Here is a 27,971-nt window from a genome sequence, read left to right on the forward strand (position 1 = left end):
TAATGTATCAGAGTCTCCAGCTACGTCAGTTTTAGCTAAACAATTATGCAACTCACTGCAGTGTCCACCATGGTTCTGTCATTTTGTCAAGATATAGAATTATAAAAACCACCTCATTCCTTGAGGTAACCGCATGCCCCATATAATAGCAGAAAATATTTCACTTAGCTATTATGTAGAACATATGGCCATCTTTCAGTGTGATCAGCAAAACAAAATCATGCAGGTTATTAACCAGAGAGAGGATGGAGACAGCTATTCAAATATGTCAGTAGCTGAAGGAATGCTAGCTTGCATTCATCTGTATTAATAAAATGTTATTTCTCTCCCAAGACATCAGAAATCAGGTCCAATGAAGCCCTTGCATGGTCCAAAATATGTACCCCCACCCCATGGCTTTGCCATTTTAATCCTTTTGTTAACTTGAGGAAATTGTTTTCTTTTTCAGCCTGATGCACATTAGCTTGAGAAAAGCTTATAAAGCACTCCCATTTCCAAACTGGTCTTTGGAAGATCATGGTTTAGGACTCCAGATCTGCAGGGTTGAGGTCGTAGAATTTTTACCTTTTGCCAAATGCCTCTTACACTGGAAAGAAAAAGGACCATCTACCAAGCCCAATTTCCATCAGGCAGATGTTTATCACTGACACTCTCAAAATGTATTATGTTTTTTGTTAAATGGGAAGGACACATAGAGTAGTATGTCAGCTAGCATCTTTTAAACTCAATGGTATCAAAACTGAAGCAAACTTTACTCTGCATTTTCTTTTGTAGTCATTAGCTCCATGGGTAATTGCAACTCTATCAACAAAATGCAATTTGGAATATCACTGTAATGGAATAACCATTACAAATGTCTGTGAATTTGTTTTAATTCTGTAACCTTTTGCTTGGTGTTCATAGTATGGTTGATAGCAGTAAATTGAACAACAGAGTCAGACAGGGAATTATGCAACACTCCCATACAAGTCAAGTTATAGAAATTGACCTTTATTTAACACAACTTTTTTGTTTTCATACAAAGTGACTTTTTTGAGTTCAGAAAATCCATGTTGCAACAGTACCGGTCTGTTTCAATCGTACCGTTGAAGTCCAACTCTGGCCTCCCTCTTTAAAAAAAATATATGTTGTCCCTCAACTTATAAACAGTATTTTAACTAAGAATTTATCAATAGCCTTTCTACATTTTTTTCCTCTCTCTCTTTCTCTCCTGTATTTTGAATTATAAAATAGTATCTGCAAAACAGAGGTTTAAATTTCCAACCAAATTTTGTCTTTGAACAACTGTGCAAGAAGAATCCCTTTCTTTTAATTAATGCAAATAGAAAGCAAAAACTAAAAAAAATGGAAGGGGAAAAAACAGATGAAAGAAAACCTATGTACATAATGAAATGTTAGGAGCAGTCATCACAAATATAGTCCTACTTAAATGATACTTGAACAATAAAGTTACATTACCTACAAAAGATGACATGCAATTCTTTACGAAGGAAAAGAAAGATAAACACACGGTTGGGAAATGAAGTCAGAAGTGCAAAAAGAAACATAGAATGGAATTTGGTACAGTGAGAAGATACATATTGTAACAAAAAACAAAACAGACACACACTACATTTATTGACAGTGGCAAAACTAACAAGTTACAGGACCACACTACAGGTTGTCAGATCCCTATAATAGAGACTGAAATTCTAATTAAATAAAAATCCCTATGGCTACTACACACCAAAAGAACAAAGCTTGAGCAATGTAAGCTTCCAATTACATAGACTACCTAAATGTGATAAAATAAAGCAGTCTCTAGACACAGCTATTAACCCTTATGATTTACTGCTTAATGTAGGCCCAGCAACCCAAAAATATTATTCTGAATACACAATGAGCACAGTTTGATCAGATACGCCATGACATTTAAATATTAACCCATGCATAAAAGAAGCCAATAACTTTTTTTAACAGACAAAGGAGTTTATGAGATACAAACAGTGGCCTCACCCATATATCGGAAGAGTGCTTCTCCCCCCTGAATTTACTCCCCAAATGGGTACCTATAAGAAAACCCATTCACAATCCACACGACCGATTGTTCTTGAAGGTAGAACAGCTGTTATGGAAGGACAGAACTTCATGAAAAAGTCATGCTCACTCAGCTGAGTAGGAACTTGACACTGTTTCGTTTGGTTTTCTTTGTATCAGAAGCAGAGGAGAAATAAGCAGGGGGTGACCAGGGAAGGGGAACCTGAACAGGTTGCTTGTTTAAAAAAAAAATTCAAGTAAACATGAACCACCAAATACTTGGGATTGGGGGGGGGAGGGTTTTGTAAACGTATCCTAAAGGTTCTCTCTTTCTCTCTCTCTTTGCAGCATCACAGTCTTATGAAAAATAAATTCTTCATTCATGCATTCATTTGTATAGGAACAAATGTGCAAGAATTCTGCCAGCGAAAGGCCTACCGCCTTCCACAAATGCCTCACAGATGTTGTCCGCGACGACCTCCAAGTTGTACCAACCATACAGGCAGCCAAGGGTGGACCAAACAACACCCACCGCAAGCAACTGTTTTATGTATGAATCTGTTGCAGAGTTTCAGTCACTTCACAGCATATGTCTATAGAGGGCCGGCTGGAATCCACAGGACCTTGTTCTGTTCTTGATCAACTGTTGTCATGATCTGAGTGCAAATGATCGAGAGAGGGCCTCCCTGGACAATCCCTGTGAAAAGAAGGATAACACACACCAATCCATCAGCGTGCTTGTTTACCGGGGTTAGGGGCTGAATTTGCACTAGGGCCAAGAAATCAAAACACAGAGAAGCAACAAAAAGGAAGGGGGATTAATACCCCCTTTCTTGGTGGTGATGATTATTATTTTCCGCCCTTTCTCCTAAGAGCTCAAGGTGGTCATATTGCCTCTTTGGCAACAGGAACCGATGCTGCAAAAAGAGGGAGTGTAATAGCACCTGCACTGCCTGTTTCCCTAAAAGCATCTCCACCAGTGGGTATATGAACTAGGCCTCACTCTTGATGTGGCCCAGGAATCAGGAAAATGAAGGGAGGGGCATACAGAGTGAACTTCTCTATGCGTTCTCACTGTATAGACTTTGGGTGTTGATGGGGCAATTTGTAGGACCCAACTCTTAGCATCTTTAATGGCATTCAGGCTTGCTCAGCTATGGTTCTCATAGGCCACGGTATCAGTTTGTCACTGAAGAACTTACGCAGATACAGCCACAAGAGATCACAAACAGGACATCAGGGAGGTGGGTGGGGAAGAGGGAGGCTTCAGCAATGGCAACTGGCTTCTTAGAAGAGAGACAAAACAGCAAGGCAGAGACACACAGAGAGACACTTAAGATGTAAATTTTTCAGGACACTGAAACTGCATGTTGTTCCTTTCAGGGGAATAGCTTGAGAGTGACACGGGGAGAGGCCTAAAATAAGGGGGCATCTCTTTTTGTAACCCCCATTGAGCTTTGGGAAAGGAGAAAGGAACAAGGGACTGGGCTTTCTGGCTTTCACTTTTCTTTACCGTTTGTGGAAGCAGAGTTCTTTTTGTGGTGAGCAAAATAAATCAGTGTTGAAGTAGCCAAGCTTCTGAGAACCTTCATTCCTGCTAAGAAAGCCTTTGCTGTTGCAATACAGCTAACAAAAACATGGCAAGAGGAGAAAGCAGCCAGGCCCCACGAGTATGATCCTCTAAGACAACTGTTTTGTTACTGAGCCCTCCGAAAGCTATTTTCAGTGGCATCAGGTGACAAAGTTTACACATTAAATCTAAATATGGTTAGAGGGACCCCTGTTATAGCATAATAAACCTTCATGGATGAACAGAAGGCTAAGTTTAGTAGCAAGGCAGAAATATACAAAGAGACGATGGCCGTAGCAACAAGCCACTATTTAAAAATATAAGAAGATGTTTGTTTAAGGGTTTTGTTAATAAAACAGGCATGACTGGTTAATAATAATAATAATAGTAATTAAAAAACCTGGCAGGCTTATTCAAGGAATCAAGTCAGCAGAAAATACAACACAAATGCAAAGGTACGACAGTAATGGAAAAGGGTCTTGCATTAAAATGTTGCACAGGCTTTATCTTGGACATAGTCAAGTGCCTAAGTGAATGAGCAGGGGCTGGCAGGACCAGTTTGCAGCAGCAACCTATGTAGCTGGAAACAGCTATGGCATCATTCTCCCAACAGTAGCATCACTGCAGCTTATCAGGATCGGACTGGGTAGCTACAAGCTCTGCCCCCCCTCCTCCCAGATGCTTCTGCCAGCCTTTAGCACCTGACATTGCTGGGGTTCCTAACCCTTGAGCTGACCATTCAGGAAATCCTAGCACATAACACAGACTTATTGGTTGTTCCCTTTCTTTGAAATAGAACATGCTTAGTGCTAAAAGGGATGATTTATAATTCTTCTGGTTGTTATGGGGAACCATGTGCTATGCTGTGATCTACACACAGCTGGCCGCTAAGGGAGGGGGGAAATGCTGTTGCAAAAAAATACACACACACACGCATAAACACAACCAGCCAGAGGAATCAGAAGCCAGCCTTCCACTTTGCTATTGTTTCCTTTGTTATACAAACCTGTGAAGTACTTGTTATATTCCTGTTCTATCTTCTGAGCAGTCTCAAACTGTTCTTTGGAATGTTTCTGTGTAACTTTGTCCCTCAGGAAGACGGGGTCTTTTTGCTCTCTAACACAGAAATGTAGAAAAAGCTCGTTAAATGCTTCATTTTTCAGGGGACACAAGGCAAACCATTAGGGAGCTAAACAGATTTGCAGCCCATTTTAATCAGCATAGATATACAATGATGTGTGCAGATATTCCAGCTGAACTATTTAAAATTTTAAAAGATGATGCTGTTAAGGTGCTACACCCAATATGCCAGCAAGTTTGGAAAACTCAGCAATGGCCAGAGGATTGGAGAAGATCAGTCTACATCCCAATTCCAAAGAAGGGCAGTGCCAAAGAATGCTCCAACTACCGCACAATTGCGCTCATTTCACACGCTAGCAAGGTTATGCTTAAAATTCTACAAGGCAGGCTTAGGCAGTATGTGGACCGAGAACTCCCAGAAGTGCAAGCTGGATTTCGAAAGGGCAGAGGAACCAGAGACCAAATAGCAAACATGCGCTGGATTATGGAGAAAGCTAGAGAGTTCCAGAAAAACGTCTACTTCTGCTTCATTGACTATGCAAAAGCCTTTGACTGTGTCGACCACAGCAAACTATGGCAAGTTCTTAAAGAAATGGGAGTGCCTGATCACCTCATCTGTCTCCTGAGAAATCTCTATGTGGGACAAGAAGCTACAGTTAGAACTGGATATGGAACAACTGAGTGGTTCAAAATTGGGAAAGGAGTACGACAAGGTTGTATATTGTCTCCCTGCTTATTTAACTTATATGCAGAATTCATCATGCGAAAGGCTGGACTAGATGAATCCCAAGCCGGAATTAAGATTGCCGGAAGAAATATCAACAACCTCAGATATGCAGATGACACAACCTTGATGGCAGAAAGCGAGGAGGAATTAAAGAACCTTTTAATGAGGGTGAAAGAGGAGAGCGCAAATTATGGTCTGAAGCTCAACATCAAAAAAACCAAGATCATGGCCACTGGTCCAATCACCTCCTGGCAAATAGAAGGGGAAGAAATGGAGGCAGTGAGAGATTTTACCTTCTTGGGCTCCTTGATCACTGCAGATGGTGACAGCAGTCACGAAATTAAAAGACGTCTGCTTCTTGGGAGAAAAGCAATGACAAACCTAGACAGCATCTTAAAAAGCAGAGACATCACCTTGCCGACAAAGGTCCGTATAGTTAAAGCTATGGTTTTCCCAGTAGTGATGTGTGGAAGTGAGAGCTGGACCATAAAGAAGGCTGATCGCCGAAGAATTGATGCTTTTGAATTATGGTGCTGGAGGAGACTCTTGAGAGTCCCATGGACTGCAAGAAGATCAAACCTATCCATTCTTAAGGAAATCAGCCCTGAGTGCTCCCTGGAAGGACAGATCGTGAAGCTGAGGCTCCAATACTTTGGCCACCTCATGAGAAGAGAAGAATCCTTGGAAAAGACCCTGATGTTGGGAAAGATGGAGGGCACTAGGAGAAGGGGACGACAGAGGACGAGATGGTTGGACAGTGTTCTTGAAGCTACCAACATGAGTTTGACCAAACTGCGGGAGGCAGTGCAAGACAGGAGTGCCTGGCGTGCTATGGTCCATGGGGTCACGAAGAGTCGGACACGACTAAACGACTAAACAACAACAACAGTGCAGAGCGCCACCTGGTGTCCAGTATAGGAAGGCCGCTTGACACACAAACTGCAGCAGCAGGAGCAGCTAACCTTTCATCTGCTGCAACTGGCAAGGCAATCTGCCATGATCAACAGGCACCTGCACAGAGGCAGTGCTGTCAACTGAGACTGGAAAGCACCCTTAGAGCGCTGGCTGGCTGTCCAAAACCTTTATATATAGCAGGCATGGCCAAACTTGGCCCTCCAGATGTTTTGGGACTACAACTCCATCCCTAGCTACCTGGACCAGTGGTCAGAGATGATGGGAATTGTAGTCCCAAAACATCTGGAGGGCCAAGTTTGGCCATGCCTGATATATAGGAAACATCATTTATAAATGTTGCTTAAAATCCTAAATTTCAGTTATCTTTTATGAACCATAATTTTAAGGAAGCAAGCAATGAACAATGTTGTGCAAGCTTATACACAGTGTGAGTGCAGCTGCCCACACAAATCCCAGTGGTTGCTACTTGGCTCCCAAAGCTGGCTTGCCTCTGTCACTCCACCTTGGCCTGTTTCCTTATCAGAGCCACTTGTCCAATTTTCACATCTTCAGTCTCTCTCCAATGCCTCCTGACCTTTGCACCTCTCCCTCCTTGCAAGGGTTTAAATACCATGCTGGCAGGGAACATCTGACGGGCACCTTGCTGGCTATCCCTGGTTTAAACAGCTTCTATGGAGCTGACCTGGCTTCTCCCTCTTCCCTTCCTAACTGCCTTACTTTTCTTTGCAAATTGCAGGGGCCTGTTCTTAATGCAATTATTGTACAGGACATCTTGGCCTTGAGGCATTTCAAAAGCATTAAAAATAATAGCCACAAAGGACTATATATGAATATAATCCAATGCAAATCTGTAGCCCTCATATGGAAAAAAGCCACCCTTTACCAAGCATATATTATTTATACAGTGGTACCTCGGTTTACGAACTAATCGGTTTAGAAACTCTGCAAAACCAGAAGTAGTGTTCCGGTTTGTGAACGTTACCTAGGTCTATGAACGGAGGCCAAACGGTGGAAAGCCACCGCCGGCGGGAGGCCTCATTAGGGAAAGTGTGCCTCGGTTTAAGAGTGGATTCAGTTTAAGAACAAACTTCCGGAATGGATGAAGTTCATAAACTGAGGTACCTCTGTATAGCATAACCAATGTACAAAAATCAGTTGTGCAGAGAAGGCAGATTTCTTCCACTTTGCCCAACGTGGGCATGACAACAGTATATGATCTGATTAAATAAAGCCTTTGATAATGCTGTGCAGTCTTCATACTCAAAATTTATAGAATTTCAAAGTGCAACCCACACACATGGGGCTTACTCCGAGGTAAGCAGATATAAGATTGCAGTTTAAATGGCATATCAAAGTGAAAGCAGATTTCCTGTTGCGCACAAGCACTGGAAGCACGCCACCCTCCAAGCACTACCTGAATCCCTACAGCCACCACCAAGCCCACATCTCACACTTACTTGATCTGCTTGGCATTCTTGTAACGGACAAAAATGACGATTGGGTAGATGTGAATGCTGTGGAGCCGCTCGATGGCATGAGGAGCAATGTCCAAGAGGCAGTGACAGTCCTAATAAAGAATATTCGATTAATGGTATACAGCTCGTTTGAGTGTTCAAAGCATTTCACGTGCATTCACTCAGCAACCCTTACAAACAGCTAGGCAAGGCAGCTCAGTTTCATTGGCCCCAGTTTGCAGAGGAGGGGGCTGGACAATAACAGCTCACTTAAGACTATGGAGGAAATTCACAAGTGTTCCTGCAGCTTGCCTGCTCTCTCCGAGACAGTGCTCGAAACTCCCTTTGTTCCAGGCGCATTTTGTGACAGGGAATTTCATTATCGTGAGCAGTTTCTGAGCTCGGCACAGTACTGCACCTAAGATTTCAGATTAAAACTGCAGTGGAAGGAATGGGGGACCCTTTTTCTGTCTTCCCACTTCCAGCTACTCTCCGAAGACTGGAAAAGAGACCCTCTTAAGAATATTAGGGGGGCGGGCAGGGGAAGGACTAGACCATGTGAAAAATGAACAGAATATTTTAGCTGCAGTTCATTTTCAGCTTTGTATTCTTGCTATTAAAAAAGTGCACCTAGACATTCCGTTTTGTGCCCATAACCTGGATTTAAGGTGACATTTAGCTTATAGCTTTCATATCTCAGTTTCTAGCACTGCTCCGAGACACCATTCTGGTTGCATTCCTATTCTTTCTCTGTATTTCCCCAAGCCATCTTTCCTATCAGTCCAGTGAACAACAGAAGGGGAGCCTGCTGGACCAAAGGCCCAGCATCTCACAGTGGCCAGCCAGATGCTTTTGGGATGTCCAAATGCAGAACCTGAACACCATAGCAAATTTACTGAGGCCCAAGCTAGTTGTGATGGAGGCAAGCTGCATGTTCTAATTTAAACATATGTCTCCATTAGCGGGGTAGGCAGGGCACGCGTTTTTTACCATGGAAGTTGTTGTCAGGAGAGGAGACCTGAAACTTCCAAATGTCCTAAAAGCACTTTTCTCATCAGCTTGGTTTACTTCCAGTAGCAGAGGTGGCCTGAGATAAAAGTTCCTGTAGCAATGGGACATGGGGACAGGAGGTGGGGAGCTCGGATGGATGCTCTTCCTGATAGAAGAAGCAGAAACTTCCCATTCCTCACCATAGATTAATATTCTACAGCCTTTTTAATTGTATCTGTGGGAAGGGGGATATTGTTTTGCTGTTTTGATTTACTTATTTACGTGTTTTTATCCTGTATTTTATTCCGTGAACCACACTGAGATCTTACGATGAAGGGCGGCATGTAAATGGCATGCGAACAACAAATGGCTTTGAGGTTTATTACGATCCCACACTATTTAAGTGTTGTTAAATAATAATAATATCAGCTGCATTGTCGCATCAAATGTGAAGTGTAAGCTGAAGAACAGGGGCAGAAAGTTCTTCATTTTGTCCAGTGTGCCATGGAAAGTTACTGCCATGTGCTCTAGAAGTCAACAACACCCGAGGTTAGACTCGAACACAAGACTTGCGGGCTCACCTACTTAGCCACTGTCATCTAGGGATTGCAGAATCAAAACTGCACATCAATCCAGGTTTTAAATACAGTGGTACCTCGACTTACGAAGGCGATCCGTTCTGCGTGTGGTGAAAAGACTTCCGGGTTTGCCGACTTCGGAAGTCGAGTCATTCGTCTGTCGGGGTACCACTGTACAAGAATGTAAATGTACTTGGGAAAGGGCCGCATTTGTATCTCCTTGTGCGCTGCCTCTTTTCCAAAGAGTTCAGATAAGTTTTCGTGTGGTTCCAGACTGTCTCCCACGTGAGAAGCTGGCAGGCCCAAACTACTTTAGCTACAGCAGGAAACATATAACCGATGGTAAAGCTACCATAAAAAGAGAAAGAGAAAGAGAGAAGCACCTTCTCTGTTATCTCCTTTATTGAGGCAACAGTTGTCACATCGAAATGTCCACTCCTACGTTTATAATCTATGAATAAACAGTCTTTCACACCCCGCTCGATGGCTTGTTGAGAAGCTTTCATCACCTCTGTTTCGGGAGAACAAAAACAAAGAATGGTTTGTTCATTTTTACTTTCATAGGAAGGTGGCATTCGGATGCTTCAGAACCAAGTTTTCCTTTGCACACGAACAGTATATATATATAAAGCACACTCACATTTAAACCAGTTAAAAGCAATCATTTGGCCTTACGTCTACTGAAGGGCTTAACTGGATCATCAAGGAATATGCACCCACAGCTGCACATTCCCTACAATGCAATATTCGCACAAGCTAATACCATGATGTTTTCCCCCTTCTAGAATGGGGCAAGGTAGAGGGATGTTACATTGCGGCAGGGAGAAAGCAGAGAAAATTGCAGGGGTGGGTGGGGAGGAGGAGCACTGTTGGCGTCTCTCCTGCCTCATTCAAAGTAGGACCACACACAGAGTCTTGGGGGAAAGCAAGGAGGCTGTTGCAGCAGCTGCCCAGTTGGCTCCGTAGCATGACAACTGCTTCATAAACCCATGCTTTAGTAAATCCAGGCTGGGGCAACTGTTTAATAAGTCCATGCTGTCAAATGAGGATTTCCAGGCTGCATGCATAGTTGTCAGGAAGCGCTCTCCCCAAAGGAGCAAGCAGATAAAGAGTTTAATAAATTGCACAGGAGGGAAGGGAGACCGTGATGCTAAACTTGGTACTTCTGCTTAACCAGGAGTGTTAAGCAGCACCTGTACCTTGCCTGATGATTGCCATTGTGGCTTGTATTTACTTTCCTTTTGAATTGAAAACAAGGTAATGGAGTTGTTCACAACTCATATTTAGCAATTTCCCACAACTGAATCTTTCTGGCCTGTCTCTTCCCTATACACACTGGAAAGAAACAAAATGTGACTCTTGGATCAACTGTTCAATCCAAAACAAGGGATCATTGTTTGTTTCTCTCCCAACAATACATAGCCCATATTTGTTCTTGATCCTAGTTTTTTGGGAGTTAAAAAACCCCCCAATAATCTCTGGTTTGGAGATAACAGTAAACCGGGTATTGTGGTCTGTTTCCTCTGTGTGCTGGAGGGGAGAAGATGAAAGTACAGTAAAGAGAAGATACTTAGAGGAAAGAGAGCAGAGGGAGAATTGTAAGCTGAAGAGGGAGAGGAGGAAAGAGTACCTGATAATGCAGAGCAGCACGATGGCCAAATGGGCAAAGAAAAATAGGTATTTTAGAAGGCAATTCTTGCTGATAGAGGGTTTGTGTCAGCTGAATTACCCACAACACCTACGCAACCATTGTTTTTCTACTGCTCCCTCTGGAGACCAACGTTTTGTTGCTAGAGGACCTTCAAGTGCTGGCATACTTACCTAGAGGACACCGGCAAAATTTTCCTGGAGATTCCTTGACTAGCATGTCCTTCACAGCATCAAGTAATGGCCCTAGAATAAGCACAGGCCTGGGAGACGTGCAGTCCACTTTCTGGACTCGTTGATAAGCAAGGTTTACAGAATCTGGAGAGAAACAGAGAGTTGCTTACATGATCAGGAAAATAAATAAATAAAAGAATGCAACAGCTCAAGGGCCCATGATAGTGAAGGTAACTGAAATGTGGGACAGTCGCTGTCTGAAAATTGTGAATCTGAATTCTCTAACAAACCAAAAAAAAAAAACCAAAGCCTGAACAGGCAATACTGAAAAAGTTCATTGGGAACAGCTGGAGAAACTCCACATTCTCTATTTATAATCCAAATCCATACTTCTTAGCTTCTGTGAAGAGCAGATCTATGGGGACATGTGGAAATATACTTTAAGAAGGGTTATGGGACATGCTAATCAGTCTTGTATGTAAAAGATTAAATGCGTGAGAAAGCGGGACATGGGATACATGGCATTTGGGTAGCACCGAACAGCTTTGAACATGCAGTGGATATGGCAGGCTGACTCTCCCCTGCACACCCTTGCCTCAACTGCTCTGTTTTGTTTTGTTCTGAAACCCAAAGTCAAAGGCCCTCCTTTACCAATGTGCAAATAAACCTAGATAATTTTGTTGTGGGCTAAGCAAATTCAGTTAAGACACTTGCCATCCAAAAAAGGGATGGAGTCTGTGCTGATGGTGTCAAGGGCTAGCAGTTCCTTTCCATCTTTGGACCCGCTGCGTTTGTGTTTGTGCTTCCTCCTAAAGAATGACCTCCGAGCTGCTGCTGACGATGTCTTTGCAGAGCTGTTTTCATCTTTAGCTTCGGACATGCTGTGCCTCCTGTAGAACTCCTGCTCCATCCTGCAAAGAGATTGTGGGCTTAATCGGGCAAAATCTGAAACACTCTCAAACAGAATACAGGTAGCTGTAAAACAAACGATAGATTTTGAGACAGGCCTTGTTATGGGGTCGTTTGTAGTTGACTTGAGGGCGTAGGTTCGGTTCTGAGCTAAACCAAACCATGACTTACCACGATTGTGCCACCTCTCTCAAGTAACTTTATTGGGAAATGAAATACCCCCTCCAGCATTAACTACAAAGTTTTGAAGAACGAAACACTTGGCTTTCGTTCATACTTCATCGTAACCGCCTGATTTTAGCAATGAAGCAAACACCATTTATATCTCAGAAATTTGATTACATGTATTTGCTGGGAATCTGTCCTCTTTCCAGCTTTTGGCCATTTTCATCCAGCTGCCACGCCATCCAGCAGCCAAAGTTCCCCTGCGGCAGAGTGTCATCGACATACAAAATGTCATCCTTCTTGAAGCTCAAGTCCTGCTCCACTTCTGCAATCCGGTCATAAAGTGCCCTGCAAAAAAAGAGACATGAAGAGACCCTTTTTATTTTATTTATTTATTTAAATTATATTTTTCTTTATTTTCTTGACATACTAATAATCATAAATAAATAAGAATAAAAATGTGCACCCCCACCACCGAAACCATTCCATTGTAACTATCCAACCTCCCAAAATTTCAACACCTCTTGCAATGGTTTGACCCCTTTTCGTTTTAACAGTGCAAATTCTGCAAACACTCTCCATATCTCCTCAGATCATTTCTCCTGCATATTCCCCGTCTCACCTTAATGGCACATGTAAATTTATCATTAATAGCAATATCCCTCACCTCTTTATACCATTCTTTCATTTTATATTCTGCTTGCCCCTTTCACTTCCTAGCTACAGTAATGTGTGCAGCTGTCAATGAATTTGTGAGCAAGTCCTTCATAGCTTGTGAACCTCCCACCCCATTGATAATAATGCTACCTCTAGACTTTCAGTCAGCTTTAACCCAGTGATTTCAGTTATCTCCTTAAAAACCCTTTCCCAAAATAATTGTACATATTTACGGTTTTTATTTTAACAATGCTTTATATCAGAGACTCCAGGGCAGGCATCCCCAAACTTCGGCCCTCCAGATGTTTTGGACTACAATTCCCATCTTCCCCGACCACTGGTCCTGTTAACTAGGGATCATGGGAGTTGTAGGCCAAAACATCTGGAGGGCCGCAGTTTGGGGATGCCTGCTCCAGGGTGTGAACCAGGAACCTCCAGATTTGAGGCTGGGACTTTGCCAAGTTGAGCTCCCTGGAATTATGCATACCTGAGCCCCAGAGGTGTCCTCAGGTTCAGGACAGAGAGGGCATGTCAGTCCTTGCAATTGGTAGACAGTAAGGAGCCTATGGAATGGCAAGGCCTGGTAGAAATAAATACTTCTTCTTCTCATGCCTGGTCAACAGAGTAGTAACTTAAAGCTCCCACTTCTCCCTCTATAGCCATTTCAAGAATCCCAAGTAGGAGGTGACCAGTTCCAGGGCTGATGTGGACATGATTGCCCAGAGCCTTTATCTACCTGGGGGTGTATATTTATATTGCTAATGGGATGGATTCAGACTAAGTTTGATGAACTTAATTCCCATTGATTTAAATGGTAGTTGAGTAGGTCATGACTAATTTTATCTCAATGGGACCCAAGTTCAACTAACAAAGTCCAGATCCACCCCAACAAGATGGATTTAGAGCTATGCTTCACCACTGTATCATTATGCTTCAGGGCATATAATACATGCTCTGGATGGCTCAGATAGTTAGAGCGTGGTGCTGGTAACATCAAGGTTGCCAGGTCAATCCCCATATGGGACAGCAGCATATACCTGCATTGCAGGGGGTTGGACTATATGATTCTTAGGGTCCCTTTTCAACTCCACAATTCTACGATTCTATTGTTTTACCCATGTGCTTCACATTAGAGCCATCTGTCAAAAGGCAGTCCAGCAAAATATCACAGATCCTTTTGGGGGCACAGATGTTGGGAATTTTACTTAGTTTATTCATTATTTTATATTATTAAATATACATTATTTCATTGTGTGCCTAAAATTACTTAAGGCTATTCAAGGAGTTCATGACTGAGATAAGCTTATCTTTTTCTCTTTTTTAAGGAAGTGCTCTCTCTGATACTTAGTCATCTTCACAAATCTCTGGGAGGTAAGGTAAAGGTAAAGGGACCCCTGACCATTAGGTCCAGTCGTGACCGACTGGGGTTGCGGCGCTCATCTCGTGTTATTGGCCGAGGGAGCTGGCGTACAGCTTCCAGGTCATGTGGCCAGCATGAAAAAGCCGCTTCTGGTGAACCAGAGCAGCGCATAGAAACACCGTTTATCTTCCCGCTGTAGCGGTACCTATTTATCTACTTACACTTTGAGGTGCTTTCGAACTGCTAGGTTGGCAGGAGCAGGGACCGAGCAACGGGAGCTCACCCCGTCACGGGGATTTGAACCGCCGACCTTCTGATTGGCAAGCCCTAGGCTCTGTGGTTTAACCCACAGCACCACCATTAATATTATTCAATTTTACAGGCTGTGGAATCATTCAAGAATCCTTAACAGCTCTGTGCTGAGCCTAAGGCCCACTCCCCTAATCATAGGATATCCACCCTTCAGGTAATTAAGGGGAGATTATTAAATTTGTGGAGAAGTAAGTATGGAATCATCATAAATACCGTTTGCCTTTTTGTGACTGAACTTTTGACGTCAATTTTGTAGGCGTGCTCTTGAGCTGTATTCATAAAAGTGGGATACATGCTTGCTTCTGTTGACTATAGCATCAAGTGACAACTTTTATGCATAAAAAAACCATTGCAGATTACCGTCACTACAGACAATGCTGTCCTATTCCCTATAGGCAGTTCAAACACAATGTACACAATGTTTTCAACACAGCCAATTTACAAATTCATCCGCAAGCCATCAAGTGCTGAAAGTTCAAGAGATGGTCGTATCTGTGTGAATTAGCCCACAGTTGTAGCAGATGAATAGTCTCCTGGTTTACCGATTGAACTTTTACATACCTGACATAGAATCCATCTCCAGGTAACTCTTTGATCCTGTTGAATTCTTCTATTCTGTACTGAGCTTTTATTCTAACATTTTCACCTGGCTTGAGCATTTCAAGATAAGCTTCTTCGGCTGTTTTGTTCCGCATGTCAACAGATCCATACTGGGGGGAGGGGGGCGCCAGAAGAAACAAAAACACTTGAAATCTCCAATCTGATGCACGCATCCAACAAACCAAACAATGAAAAGGATGTTATGTGGGACTAGAGAGTCTGACTATGCCAAAAGAGGGGAAAGGAAATACATTCACATTGCATTAAGAACACAGTGTCTTCGCTAATGGAAAAATGGGGAAATGGCAACCCAAGTCCAAAAATACAGCTGGGCAGCACAAGTTTTCAGAACAGTTTTCCCCTTTCCACTAAAAAAAACAAAGAAACCCAAGCTGCTTTCCCTTTCATGGGGGAAAATATGGATGTGTTTCGCATCCATAGATTCTGCAAGCGTTTGAACCACCAACCACCTTCATTTTATATCTACTGCTTACCTCAAGTATCATGTCTCCAAGCACCAGCCCATCAGGTCCTTTGGCAGGGCTGTCATCTTCTACATCGGACACAAAAATACCATGCAGGTTTCCACCACAGATCTGGATTCCGAGTTCCACTTGGGACTTTTTAATGGTAACTGTTCTAGGTTCAGGTGTCCTCTTGCTAGTGTCTACAGAATTCCTTTCAATGGCAAGAGACAAAGAGAAGACACCCAAGGCTTGTTTGACAAACTGATCCTCATCAGACCCTGCTCATCCATACCCTCAGCTCCAGCCAGCCCTTAACTCCTGTTCCCTTGCTAGCTCTCAGCAAGAGAGGCCCCAAAGATGTCCCAGCTGCCCCAATTTGAGTTCTCTGTGGCATTATTTGGCAGGAAGGATTCGACTCCTTTCCACCATGCGGGGCTTTTCCCCCAGCCAGAACTTGCCAGAACTCAGTACCAGCACCTCTCGGGTGTGCACCCCGCCATTATAAAAGAATAAAGGAGGCATTCATGGTGAGTTCCAGCACCTGTTTTTCTAGAAAAATAGCACTGCCACCATGGATCCAAATTCAGTGTTCCTCCTGGGAACTCCCACTCCTATTGGGTAGCGGCTTTTTATGTGGCAGAGAACGAACAGATAATTCACGAAGCAGTGAGACTAGACTTTAACAAGGTTTTATTACAGCAAGCGTAAATCAAGACAGACTTGTCTCTCTGTATACAAAGGAACGTTCCATCAGCGCTCATGACAACCAAACAGAACACGGAACTTACCAGACACAGTTCTTAAAGCTACTACACATCTTTTCTGTTTCTTTTTTTAGAATGATTCCTAACAACTCCCTCGTGCTAAATTGCTTGGCTCCAGAGAAGGGCAACGTAAGGACCAAGCTCCTTGCAGAAGTGGAGCCTTTGCTTTCAAATCTGGCGCTCAGCTTTCAACCCTATTCCCCTTGAGTCAGCCTAGAATATAGGGCAGCTGTCCAACCTCAAAGATGCAGACAGAGAGAGAATCTTCATGAAGTGAAATGAGGAAGCAGGTTACCTGATTGAATTGCGGGGACTGGTGGTTGGGGTGGTCTGCTTGGATGGAGGCGTCATGGTCCCTTCATCCTGTTCGCTCACAGTGTCAATTATGGAATGGCTGTCAGGGGTTGCAGCTCCGCTGCCTTGTGGAGTGGAATGGCTGCTCACGGGTTCTAGCCGAGAGCTAAAGTTAGAGGAAGGAAGAAGAATACCAGAAAAATTAAAAGCTGATCAACTGCATTATATCTGAACAGTTTCAGATATTTAGATATTCAAATGGGTGCTTAGATTTTCATCCCACAACCTGCTCCAAAAGCTTAAGGATGGCTGCCCCTGCTGCCTATAGAATATAGATCTATCCTGGTCCTGGCTAGCAGCTGCAGTGACTGGCATCTTGCTTATACTGGGATCAGCTGTTCTCCCCCAGCAGACAAAAGCAGCTGGTCCCAGAATGAGCAAGGCACAACTGCGGCAACCTGGACAAGGAAGGGTTGGTTGGTGTAGATGGCAGCAGCTCTGTAGAATGTACTGGATGCTGGTGGGATGGAATCTGCTCATGTGAATTGGATTCCAAAACAGGTGAGAGATACCTAAAAATACATGTGTTTCTTGTGTAACATATAAATTTGCTGTCAAGAATCCCATTCCCCTGCACACCCTTTTACTGCTTCAGACAAGTGTTGTGATTGGCTCTTGGTTTTTACACCCAATAAGGAGGTTCAACCTGGGGTTGTTGACATGGAAAACAATATGCCCTCTTCCCACCAGTCGTCCTCAGGGAGAGTATCTATTTTGCAGTGGTTCAATTCAGACATCATAGCAAACCACAACTAAGGAAGCTTAACAATTACAGCTATCTGCCAACCTCCAGATGCCTGATCCGAGAAAGCAAAAACTATCAGTTCACACGGCGTAGGCCAACCTGGATAAGGTCTAACCAATCTTACCTTGATCGTGAGTGATTGCCAAGTTGGAACATGTGTAGATTGTATTGTGCTAGAATAGTTATGGTGTCACACTGCTGTCCGATGATGAGCCGCGCTTGCTGTTCTGTAGCATTCCGCAGATTTATTCCATTAAACTGTGGGAGGAGGAGGAGGAGGAGGAAGAAGACACATGCACTCAGCAGCACATTCCCGCTGATGAAATAAGCTTCATATTTCTTTCTGAAATTTGATCCCCCCACCCCGATTTATTGGATCTGTAGCGCAAGATATTCAAGTTCAAGTCAGGGTGGATAGGAATGCCATAACTGATTCTATATTATTCAATTACCACTTTGAAGAAAAAATCAATGCCATCATAAAATCTTGACAATTTGACCTGACTGCTCTGTAAGTGGATAATTTGCTGACCTACTAAAGCAGGCATCTCCAAACTTTGGCCCTCCAGATGTTTTGGACTACAATTCCCATCTTTCCTGACCACTGGTCCTGCTAGCTAGGGATCATGGGAGTTGTAAGCCAAAACATCTGGAGGGCCGCAGTTTGGGGGTGCCTGTAATAAAGTATAGAAAAGTTTTCCTAAATAGTATTTTTAAAAAAATAAAAAACCCAGCTTTTTACATTAAGAAACATTTTAAACACACATACAAGGAAGTAAATGCGTTTCACATTTGATTAGCTATGTTCTGAGGCTGGTGGGATACCAAAGACTAACGAACCTTTAAATTTTAAGTAAATTCAATGGTGTGTGGAAACACAAGCCTTGTGGGCAATCCCTCTGATCCAAATAGGTGCTCTTTTAACATTTGCCCAGGCCGAAAAGTTTGATCCAGTAGCCAACCCCATACATTTGGAAGGCTGAATAGGCGAGTGAAAGAGGATGAGCACTACTGATGACAATTTGACTGGCTTTGTTTCCTCCTGTTGGATTACGCCAATATGAGTAACAACTTTGTGGGACCCCCATGCTCTCCTTTTAGGCATCCAAAACAGCAACGTTGTGAAATTTTATTGCAAACATGCCAGACAATTTAGCAAGGGGGTAAGTCAAAGGAAGCCCCCCCCCCGAATCTTTTAGGATTCTCACATTACAGCTTAATTCAAAAGTGCAATGTGTGAATGTGGCAATGCATATTTCTAAATGTGTGTTAACATGCAGGAATACTCATTGGGGACCCAGAGTGGGTTGCAGCTCCTCCAATGGGTGATACAGACCCAAATCCCTGTTTTCCCCAGGTTGGCTCATTTGTTTGTTTGTCATTGTGTTTGTAGGTGGCAATTTCAGGCGAATGTAGAAATAGCAACACACTAAGTATATTGTGATATCCATTCTGTTTATGAAAGCAAGTTGATCCGCAAATAAAATTGGCAGTTTGTAAATGCCAGCATCTAAACCATTCAGAGCAAGCTGCCCATGGTGTAAAAATAGCAGCATTGGTCAGCTTACAAAGGTCAGAAAACCTTTACCTCCAGTAACTGGTCACCATATTCAAGTCCAGCCTGATGGGCGATGCTGCCACCAGTCACTTTAGAGACAAAGATCCCACCATTTTCACCGCATACGATGGAGATTCCTAGTGGCTCTGAGCCCTTCTGCACTTTGACATGCCGCGGTTCTTCCATATAAGGCCTTCGAGAGGAAATGAGGAGGAGGAACCATCAAACCATGGACACCCCACACAAAACGGAACAAATTACATAAAAGACATGCACTACTCATTCCCACCCTAACCCTTAAAAGCAGAAGACCGCCTTAAAAAGAGAAATGCTGCAAGCAGCAGCATTCCCTTAACACCATCATGCAATGTATGGTGGCCAAATCAATTAAAACGAACGTTTTAAATGCATTTAGAGATAAGAACAAAAAGGGAGGGGAGGAAAATTAAAACACAAGAAGTAGAAATTAAATGATGAGTTTGAAACAAAACACATCTTTATCCATATTATATATAGGTAAGTGAACATATATAATATGCATTTTAGAAAATGTTTCAGAAGGAAGCCTTACGCCAATTTACAAAGAAATGTGAGATCCTTAAGAGGCAACAAACATAAATATAACATGGGAAGGCAAGAACAAGGAAAGCACAATACCAATATTTAATATTTGTATGCAGGGAACACAACATTAGTCAAAGAAAATTAAGCAGCTTTTTTAAAAAAAAACCATTAAAAATGGTCAAGCCATTAAAAATGGCAGCTTGCATGGTAGGATTGCAATTACCATGCAATTTTTCCTTTGGGGGGAATTATCCAAACATGTAAATAGCACAGGGAAGGTGCGCAAATACTGCTTGAGAAGGACAACCTTTATATCAAGCCAACCTCAAACTCCTTAGTGAACAGAACCTTGGCCTAGGAGCCACAGGGATTCTCAGAAAAGACCTATTACGGAACAAATATCTGAAAGATGCAGAGGGGTGCAGAAAAGAGAAGAAGAAACACTTAGAAAGAGAGATAGTAACAACAGAGACTAAATTGAGACCAGAAATCAAGCCCCATGAAAAGTGCAAGTCAAGCCCTGGTACCAATTTCCTACCAAACACAGCTCAACCCTGGTTTGTGTCAACTGTTTGACTGACAACTCCTAGAGCTGCGATGCATGCTCCATTCACCTGCATATGACACCAAGGCCCCCAACCTCTTGACTTTGGGTAGTTTCAGGCATGCAAAACCCTGGGCTAAACTTCCATTATTGGTAGGGAAGGAAGCCGCAGCTTTCTCGGCCATCTTGCTGTTTGCACAGGGAAGTGTCCACTCAGTGGGTGGTTGGGTGACAGCTCCCAGCAAATTGTTTTGCTTTTTACTCCAATTCCCCCTTCTCCCCAAGGTGCAAGATTAACCACGGACTCCTGATATCAGCTCTAAGGCACTTGTACTCTTGTGGGCACTCTTGTACGAAGAATAAACATAGTGAATAGAGTACACAATAAACACATGCATGAGCTGCGCAAGCCAGAGAAGACAGACCTGGCCTGGTTTCTGGGCAAAACAGTCTTTGCATAGGTGCTTTTTTGGCAAACAAAATGAAAAAAGAGGGGTGTGCTTTATAAACGTTATTTCCAAAGTATTATTTTTGTGAGAGTAGCAGACAGGGCTGCAATGAATGATGATGATAATATTCTTGTGACCGGTGATAGAAGCCTCTACTACAGTCAGTTGGTCTGGATGAGAGTCCATTGGCAGCCCCAAACGCTCTAGCCTCATGTACGACCCAGCCCTTGGTATATATGGCACCTTCCTCCATTATTATTGGGGGGTTGGGGAGCTGGGGAAGACGACCAGCCAACCCATTCACAGATTAATGAATATGCTCCAAAAATCCACCAATCTGTAAGCTACTTCTGTCCCTCCATGCACCTTTCAATGCTCTGAATGGGAGCTTCACAGATTTGGTCATGCATAGAAAGGGACATCAGTGCCTTTGCTCAGTGTGATGACAGGCGAGTCTCTGTGATTCCGAATTTTGTCATGTAAGAATCTTTCATATTCTCTGGAAAAGCTTTGCTCAGATGCAGTCAGCTCCTTTGGGAGTCTGTGAAACTGCCATGAGTTTACATAGCACCTGCTTAACCTTAAGTACAGAATATATATATATACTCACCACAACACTAACATCTTATCATACTTATCCCTCAAGCAGAAAGGATGGGGCAGATAGTTTGTTAAAAGGGAAACATTAAAAGAACAACTTCAGGCAATACCAATGAGACGGAAATATGGAAGGTGCCTAAAGAAGCCAGGGTGGCTATCTAAAGAACTTTTAAATGAGTTAAGATTTAAAAGGGATATGTACAAAAAAATGGGAAAAGGGGGAAACCACCAGAGAGGAATTCAAACAAATAGCCAGCACGTGTAGAGACAAAGTCAGAAAAGCTAAAGCACAGAACGAACTCAGGCTTGCTAGAGAGGTTAAAAGCAACAAAAAGGGCTTTTATGGGTATGTCCGTAACAAAAGGAAGAACAAGGAAACAGTGGGGTCACTTAGAGGAGAAGATGGTGAAATGCAAACAGGGGACAGAGAAAGGGCAGAACTCCTCAATGCCTTCTTTGCCTCAGTCTTCTCCAAAAAAGAAAACAATGCCCGACCTGAAGAATATGGAGCAGATGATTCAGCAGGAGAAACCAAGCCCAGAACAAGTAAGGAGGTAGTACAAGAAGACTTGGCTAGTTTAGATGTATTCAAGTCTCCAGGGCCAGATGAACTACATCCAAGAGTATTAAAAGAACTGGCAGAGGTGATTTCAGAACCACTGGCAATAATCTTTGAAAATTCCTGGCGAACAGGCGAAGTCCCAGCAGACTGGAGGAGGGCAAATGCTGTCCCTATATTCAAAAAGGGGGAAAGGGAGGACCCAAACAATTACCGCCCAGTCAGCCTGACATAAATACCAGGAAAGATTCTAAAGCAGATCATTAAGCAAACGGTCTGTGAGCACCTAGAAAGGAATGCTGTGATCACTAAAAGTCAGCATGGGTTTCTGAAAAATAGGTCATGTCAGACTAATCTGATCTCATTTTTTGAGAGAGTCACAAGCCTGGTAGATGAAGGGAACACTGTGGATCTTGATTTCAGCAAGGCCTTTGACAAGATGCACCATGATATTCTTGTAAAGGAGCTAGTAAAATGTGGGCTAGACAATGCTACCATTCAATGGATTTGTAACTGGCTGACTGACCGAACCCAAAGGGTGCTCATCAATGGCTCCTCTTCATCCTGGAGAGAAGTGACTAGTGGGGTGCCACAGGGTTCTGTCTTGGGCCCAGTCTTATTCAAAATCTTTATAAACAACTTGGATGATGAGCTTGAGGGCATCCTGATCAAGTTTGCAGATGACACCAAATTGGGAGGGGTGGTTAATACCCCAGAGGACAGGATCACACTTCAAAATGACCGTAACAGATTAGACAACTGGGCCAAAGCAAACAAGATGAATTTTAACAGGGAAAAATGTAAAGTACTACACTTGGGCAAATAAAAAATAAAAAATGAAAGGCACAAATACAGGATGGGTGACACCTTGGCTTGAGAGCAGTACATGTGAAAAGGATCTAGGAGTCTTGGTAGATCACAAACTTGACATGAGTCAACAGTGTGATGTAGCAGCTAAAAATGCCAATGCAATTCTGGGCTGCATCAATAGGAGTATAGCATCTAGATCAAGGGAAGTAATAGTACCACTGTATTCTGCTCTGGTCAGACCTCACCTGGAGTACTGTGTCCAGTTCTGGGCACCACAGTTCAAGAAGAATACTGACAAGCTGGAACGTGTCCAGAAGAGGGCAACCAAAATGGTCAAAGGCCTGGAAACGATGCCCTATGAGGAACGGCTTAGGGAGCTGGGCATGTTTAGCCTGGAGAAGAGAAGGTTAAGGGGTGATATGATAGCCATGTTCAAATATATTAAAGGATGCCATATAGAGGAGGGAGAAAGGTTGTTTTCTGCTGCTCCAGAGAAGTGGACACGGAGCAATGGATTCAAACTACAAGAAAGAAGATTCCACCTAAACATTAAGAAGAACTTTCTGACAGTAAGAGCTGTTCGACAGTGGAATTTGCTGCCAAGGAGTGTGGTGGAGTCTCCTTCTTTGGAGGTCTTTAAGCAGAGGCTTGACAGCCATCTGTCAGGAATGCTTTGACGGTGTTTCCTGCTTGGCAGGGGGTTGGACTGGATGGCCCTTGTGGTCTCTTCCAACTCTATGATTCAGAGTTGCCAGACCTTTTTGTTTCATGTGTCACAGAAAGGGGTGTCATCACAGTTCAGATTGTACTACTGCCATTCACCCTTCCGCTACCCAGAAATTGTTTTATTTGCAATGGATTATGCATGGATCACTGGTCACCCTATCCTTTGACCGCAATAAAGGCAGGAATGCCCTGGTTGCAGTCCTTCTTTTCTACAGCACAAGAGTGAAGCTTCTTCACATGCTGTTCAACCCTGCAAGAATTAAAGGTCGCACACACATATGTCTTCATTCAGAAGCAGCCCCCTCCCCCTGCAATTCTCTCTCTTCTCTCCATTTAGGCACATGCCTTGGCTCATCATACTGGCCATGTGCTGTTAAGTGAAAGAATCTCCAAAATGGAACAGTCAATTCAAGCGCAATCATGAAGCAAACCTATGTAAACTGTTAACATATTCCTTGTTGTGTTTGCTACCAGAATGGGGACATCCATGTGACCTGGCACCTGTAACTTTTCTGGGAGGGACTGTTCTCTGGAACATTGGCCCTCAACATCTTGGCCACCCTAATGTGGGCTGCACCAGGGGTCCAACCCACACCTTTGCCACTTTTCTCAGTTTTTTAAGAAAAAAGAATGCAAAGCAGAAAGATTGCGGGCACAAGGACAGCCAGGGGACATGGAAGAGAGGAGCAGAAAGGTATCATAGATAGTAGGGACTGGGATGGGGTGGGGTGGGAGACAATCAGTCAAATTTTGCAGACTGGGGTCAAAGGCAAGTCCCAGCTTGAAAAGAGGCTGAATGCTACTGGTCTAGAAGGCTGCAGTGTCTGTGCTTAGCACATTTCCCCCATTTCTCTTGCTATTTTTTTTCCATTTATACATTTAACCACTATTTTAACTAGCCCTACCTAAGACATTTACAGAATAACTTACTTGTCTTTTCGACGTTGCCCTACAGATACTGGGCTCACTGAGATCCTGGGCAAGGTGGAAAGCGAGTTCTGTGACTGGCTACTGGCGAAGGATGAGGTCTCCAGGTTAAGCGGTGACTGCGGTGGGGTTACCAGGCTGGGGCTGCTACATTCGGAATGAGACAGTGAACCTGTATAGAACAGTACAGGAGCAGCCATGGCAGTTGGATGTGTTGCAAAAGTTATCGGGGAAGTCACACCGTTACTTTACATTGGCTTCCAAGTGTTTTAATAGTGGGCTTCCAACAACAACACCTAAATGTTAAAGTATGTGCGCCATTTAAAGACTACCCCACCACTAGGATATGATGGGAAATGGGGAAATTTTTTAACTCGTCTTAAATACCATTGTAAACAGTTAATAGGATTGGAATACCACTTGTAGTTTAAAGATGAATTTTGGTCACAATGGAGAGGTAAAAGATTTGTTTCTATGTTGTATGTTGGATATGTGACTGTAAAATTATTACCTGAAAAACCAAATGAATAAATTTAAAATAAAATAATAAATGCTCTAATGAATTTTTTGGGGGGGTGGGTTCATACTAACACTGAGAGGTTGAGGGGGTAGAGAGAACGTTTTTAATATCCATGCACTAGATATATGGGATGGGAGCATGTCCTTGCTCAAAACATGGACTGCCCAATGTGCACCGTGGTACCTTCAGACTCCCCCTTGAGCCCCCCTTCCTAACCCTCTCAATTAAAAATAAATAAATAAATTAGGGTCTGGTTTGTTTGTTTTTTTAATTTGGGGGTCGCCTCCCTTTGTGCCTGTGTTGTATTTGTTAAGGGGGCATGCATGGGTGTTTTACCTGCTGCTTCGGGGAGGAGGCTTTTCTCATCCAATTATTGTGTTTTTTTCCTACAAAATGGCTATGTTGTGGTGCCCATGCCAGTTTCCAAGATTTCCAAATGTGAGCCCAGGGGGCCCACCAAAGGTGGGAGGGTTCCCTGCTCTAAACATTGACAAAAATCTACTAGTTGGAACGCAGAACTCTCCATTCATGTAGTAATTCCCAAGAAAGAAATGATATAAATAAATAAATTACCCCTATCGGAGCCAATGACGGACCTCGGGTATCTTGGCGTCCATGGTATTTTTATTCGTTCTGTCCTATATTGCAAGTTGCTGGAAGAACCTACTTTAAAAGGAAAAGGAAAAGGAGTCAGGATTAAGAAGAAAGATACGATAAACTCCTTTAGGCCCTGAATTCCACAAGAGATCTGCAAGATTTCTGCTGTAGCAATATAAAGTGGTCCTCTGGAACAAGCTTTATTATTACAGAGAAAAATCTAACTGCATCCTCTGGTAGTTAAATGGAGATATATCAATCACACGGGGGACATCTTTTCTTAAATAAATAATTTATTATTTGTATCCCGCCCATCCGGCTAGGTTTCCCCAGCCACTCTGGGTGGCTTCCAACAAAGATTAAAATACATTAAAATGTCACACATTAAAAACTTCCCTAAACCGGGCTGCCTTCAGATGTTTTCTAAACATCAAGTAGTTGTTTATCTCTTTGACATCTGATGGGAGGGCATTCCACAGGGCGGGTGCCACTACTGAGAAGGCCCTCTGCCTGGTTCCCTGTAGCTTTGCTTCTTGCAGTGAGTGAACCGCCGTCACTGGGGAACAAAATTTTTGTTGCATTGACACCTGCAGTTGTTCTAACCTAATTTCAACATGCTGATTTCATAGCTGAATTTGGTTTTGTTCTGTAAGCTCTAGGTGTTTTTTTTTTTTTTTGCAATTCATGTTTTTCACTTTTCACTATAATCTTCGTTTTTCGCAATGCAAGAATTCAATATTTTATTAAACACATAGCCAAAGTAGTACAATATGATTATAAATGTAAGTGACTTATATAGCATTGAACATGACGTGTATAGCATTGCAAATGACATGTATATCTATGTACAGCTGAAGGTATGCAAAAAAAAACGTATTCCCTTGGAATACAGTATAGACCAGCTGCTGTTATTCAGGTAAGAATTTGCACTTGTATTTGAAAACATTTACCTTCAGTATTTAATGCCTTTGCAAACTGTTTCATCAAGCCATCTTTTTTCATGTCTCCTATGTCAAATACGGACAGCTATATGTTCAGCCTTGAAGTAAATATTGGCTTATGACATCCTGATTCGTTATAATAAATCTGCAAGATCTCATCCTTACCTCCTATGTCACTTTTCAAACTCCAAATTAATTCTTTTAAACCCATCTCAGAATCAAATCCAGAATTCCTCCTTCCATGTCACAGTCAACCATAAAGATGGGTTAATGAAACAGTTTGTGAAGGCATTAAATACTGAAGGTAAATATATTCAACATATAGTTGCAGCTTTCCCCACCATGTCTTTTGAGAAGATCAAAGCAGGTGTGTTCGATGGACCTCAAATTCGTGCCCTTATTCGAGATGAGGAATTTGTCAGGAAGATGAATGGCAAAGAGAAGAAAGCGTGGCAGTCTTTCGTGGCAGTTACCAAAAACTTCCTTGGCAACAAAAAAGCAGACCGCTATGAGGTTGTAGTTTAAAAAAAGTTCTTGGCTTTCCACAATCTTGGGTGCAATATGAGTTTGAAGTTCCATTTCCTGAACAGTCACCTAGATCAATTCCCCAAAAACCTTGGGGCAGTCAGTGATGAACAGGGAGAGCACTTTCATCAAGACCTGAAGACAATGGAAGAGCGTTATCAAGGGTGATGGGACAAAACGATGATGTCAGACTACTGCTGGACCATCAAATGAGAATCCCCGGGCCTTGAAAGGCTGTCTCTGAGTGGCCAAAGACAGAGAACAGAGTCTGAATCTTGCAGCAACAGCTAGATAGAAAACCGAATATTTTTTCCTCAATTGCACAGACTTAGGAAGGAAAGAAATGGCCTGCATTGCCCAATCTGAAATGCCACTTACCAAGTCTTGCACTAGAAGGCAGTGAATTTGAACCATGCGATGACCTTGTGCGTGAGTTGTCAGAACACTCACTAGAGTGCTTGTGACTAAGATCCAAACTCAGACGGCCCTGGTGTTGAGCACTACAACACATAGAAAAACTGTGTGTTACTGGTTCAGAATCACCAATCACCCACTATGTGTGGTTAAGACACAATCCTGACATATGAAAGTGTTCATAACACAATGGCAGAATGGAGACGATTCACCGATTTGCTAGTGGGGAAATAAATGGAGACAAAATGGTAGCCTTCATGTGCCATAATAATAATAATAATAATAATAATAATAATAATAATAATAAAAAATAATAATAATAATAATAATATATTATTATTATTTATACCCTGTCTATCTGGCTGGGTTTCCCCAGCTACTGTGGGCGGCTCCCAACAGAGTATTAAAAACACGATAAAAGGTCAAACATTAAAAACTTCCCGATACAGGGTTGCCTTCAGATGTCTTCTAAAAGTCAGATAGTTTATTTCCTTGACATCTAATGGGAGCGCGTTCCACCAAGCGGGCACCACTACCAAGAAAGCCCTCTGCCTGGTTCCCTATAACCTCACTTCTCACAGTGAGGGAATGGCCAGAAGGCCCTCGGAGCTGGATCTCAGCTGGGGGTGGAAACAATCCTTCAGGTATACTGGGCCGAGGCCATTTAGGGCTTTAAAGGTCAGCACCGACACTTGTGCTTGGACACTGCTGAAAGCAGAATAGAAGAACAGCTAGACTTTCAGTTAGATCCAG

General features: G+C 42.8%; 1 protein-coding gene across 4 annotated transcripts in view; it reads right to left on the reverse strand.

The window, feature by feature from the left end:
* Window positions 1–969: 969 nt before the first annotated feature.
* Window positions 970–27,971, reverse strand: part of LOC118096142 (disks large homolog 5) — a 105,826-nt gene continuing 78,824 nt past the window's right edge. For 2 of the 4 annotated variants that reach the window (XM_060275016.2, XM_060275014.2), the window contains exons 19-33: window positions 27,183–27,304; window positions 25,315–25,407; window positions 24,225–24,393; window positions 19,073–19,235; window positions 17,609–17,742; window positions 16,681–16,845; window positions 15,649–15,832; window positions 15,116–15,264; window positions 12,403–12,573; window positions 11,866–12,062; window positions 11,152–11,295; window positions 9,714–9,841; window positions 7,766–7,875; window positions 4,593–4,702; window positions 970–2,713 (exon numbers count right to left, since the gene is read on the reverse strand). In XM_060275016.2, the coding sequence (XP_060130999.2) occupies window positions 2,610–2,713; window positions 4,593–4,702; window positions 7,766–7,875; window positions 9,714–9,841; window positions 11,152–11,295; window positions 11,866–12,062; window positions 12,403–12,573; window positions 15,116–15,264; window positions 15,649–15,832; window positions 16,681–16,845; window positions 17,609–17,742; window positions 19,073–19,235; window positions 24,225–24,393; window positions 25,315–25,407; window positions 27,183–27,304 (2,143 nt within the window). In that variant the 3' untranslated portion in view covers window positions 970–2,609. The remainder of the gene's footprint in view (window positions 2,714–4,592; window positions 4,703–7,765; window positions 7,876–9,713; window positions 9,842–11,151; window positions 11,296–11,865; window positions 12,063–12,402; window positions 12,574–15,115; window positions 15,265–15,648; window positions 15,833–16,680; window positions 16,846–17,608; window positions 17,743–19,072; window positions 19,236–24,224; window positions 24,394–25,314; window positions 25,408–27,182; window positions 27,305–27,971) is intronic. The other 2 variants (XM_060275015.2, XM_060275017.2) reach the window with 2 other exon arrangements.

Source organism: Zootoca vivipara, chromosome 5 (genome assembly GCF_965207765.1).
Source record: "Zootoca vivipara chromosome 5, rZooViv2.hap1.1, whole genome shotgun sequence".
Lineage (NCBI taxonomy): Eukaryota > Metazoa > Chordata > Lepidosauria > Squamata > Lacertidae > Zootoca > Zootoca vivipara.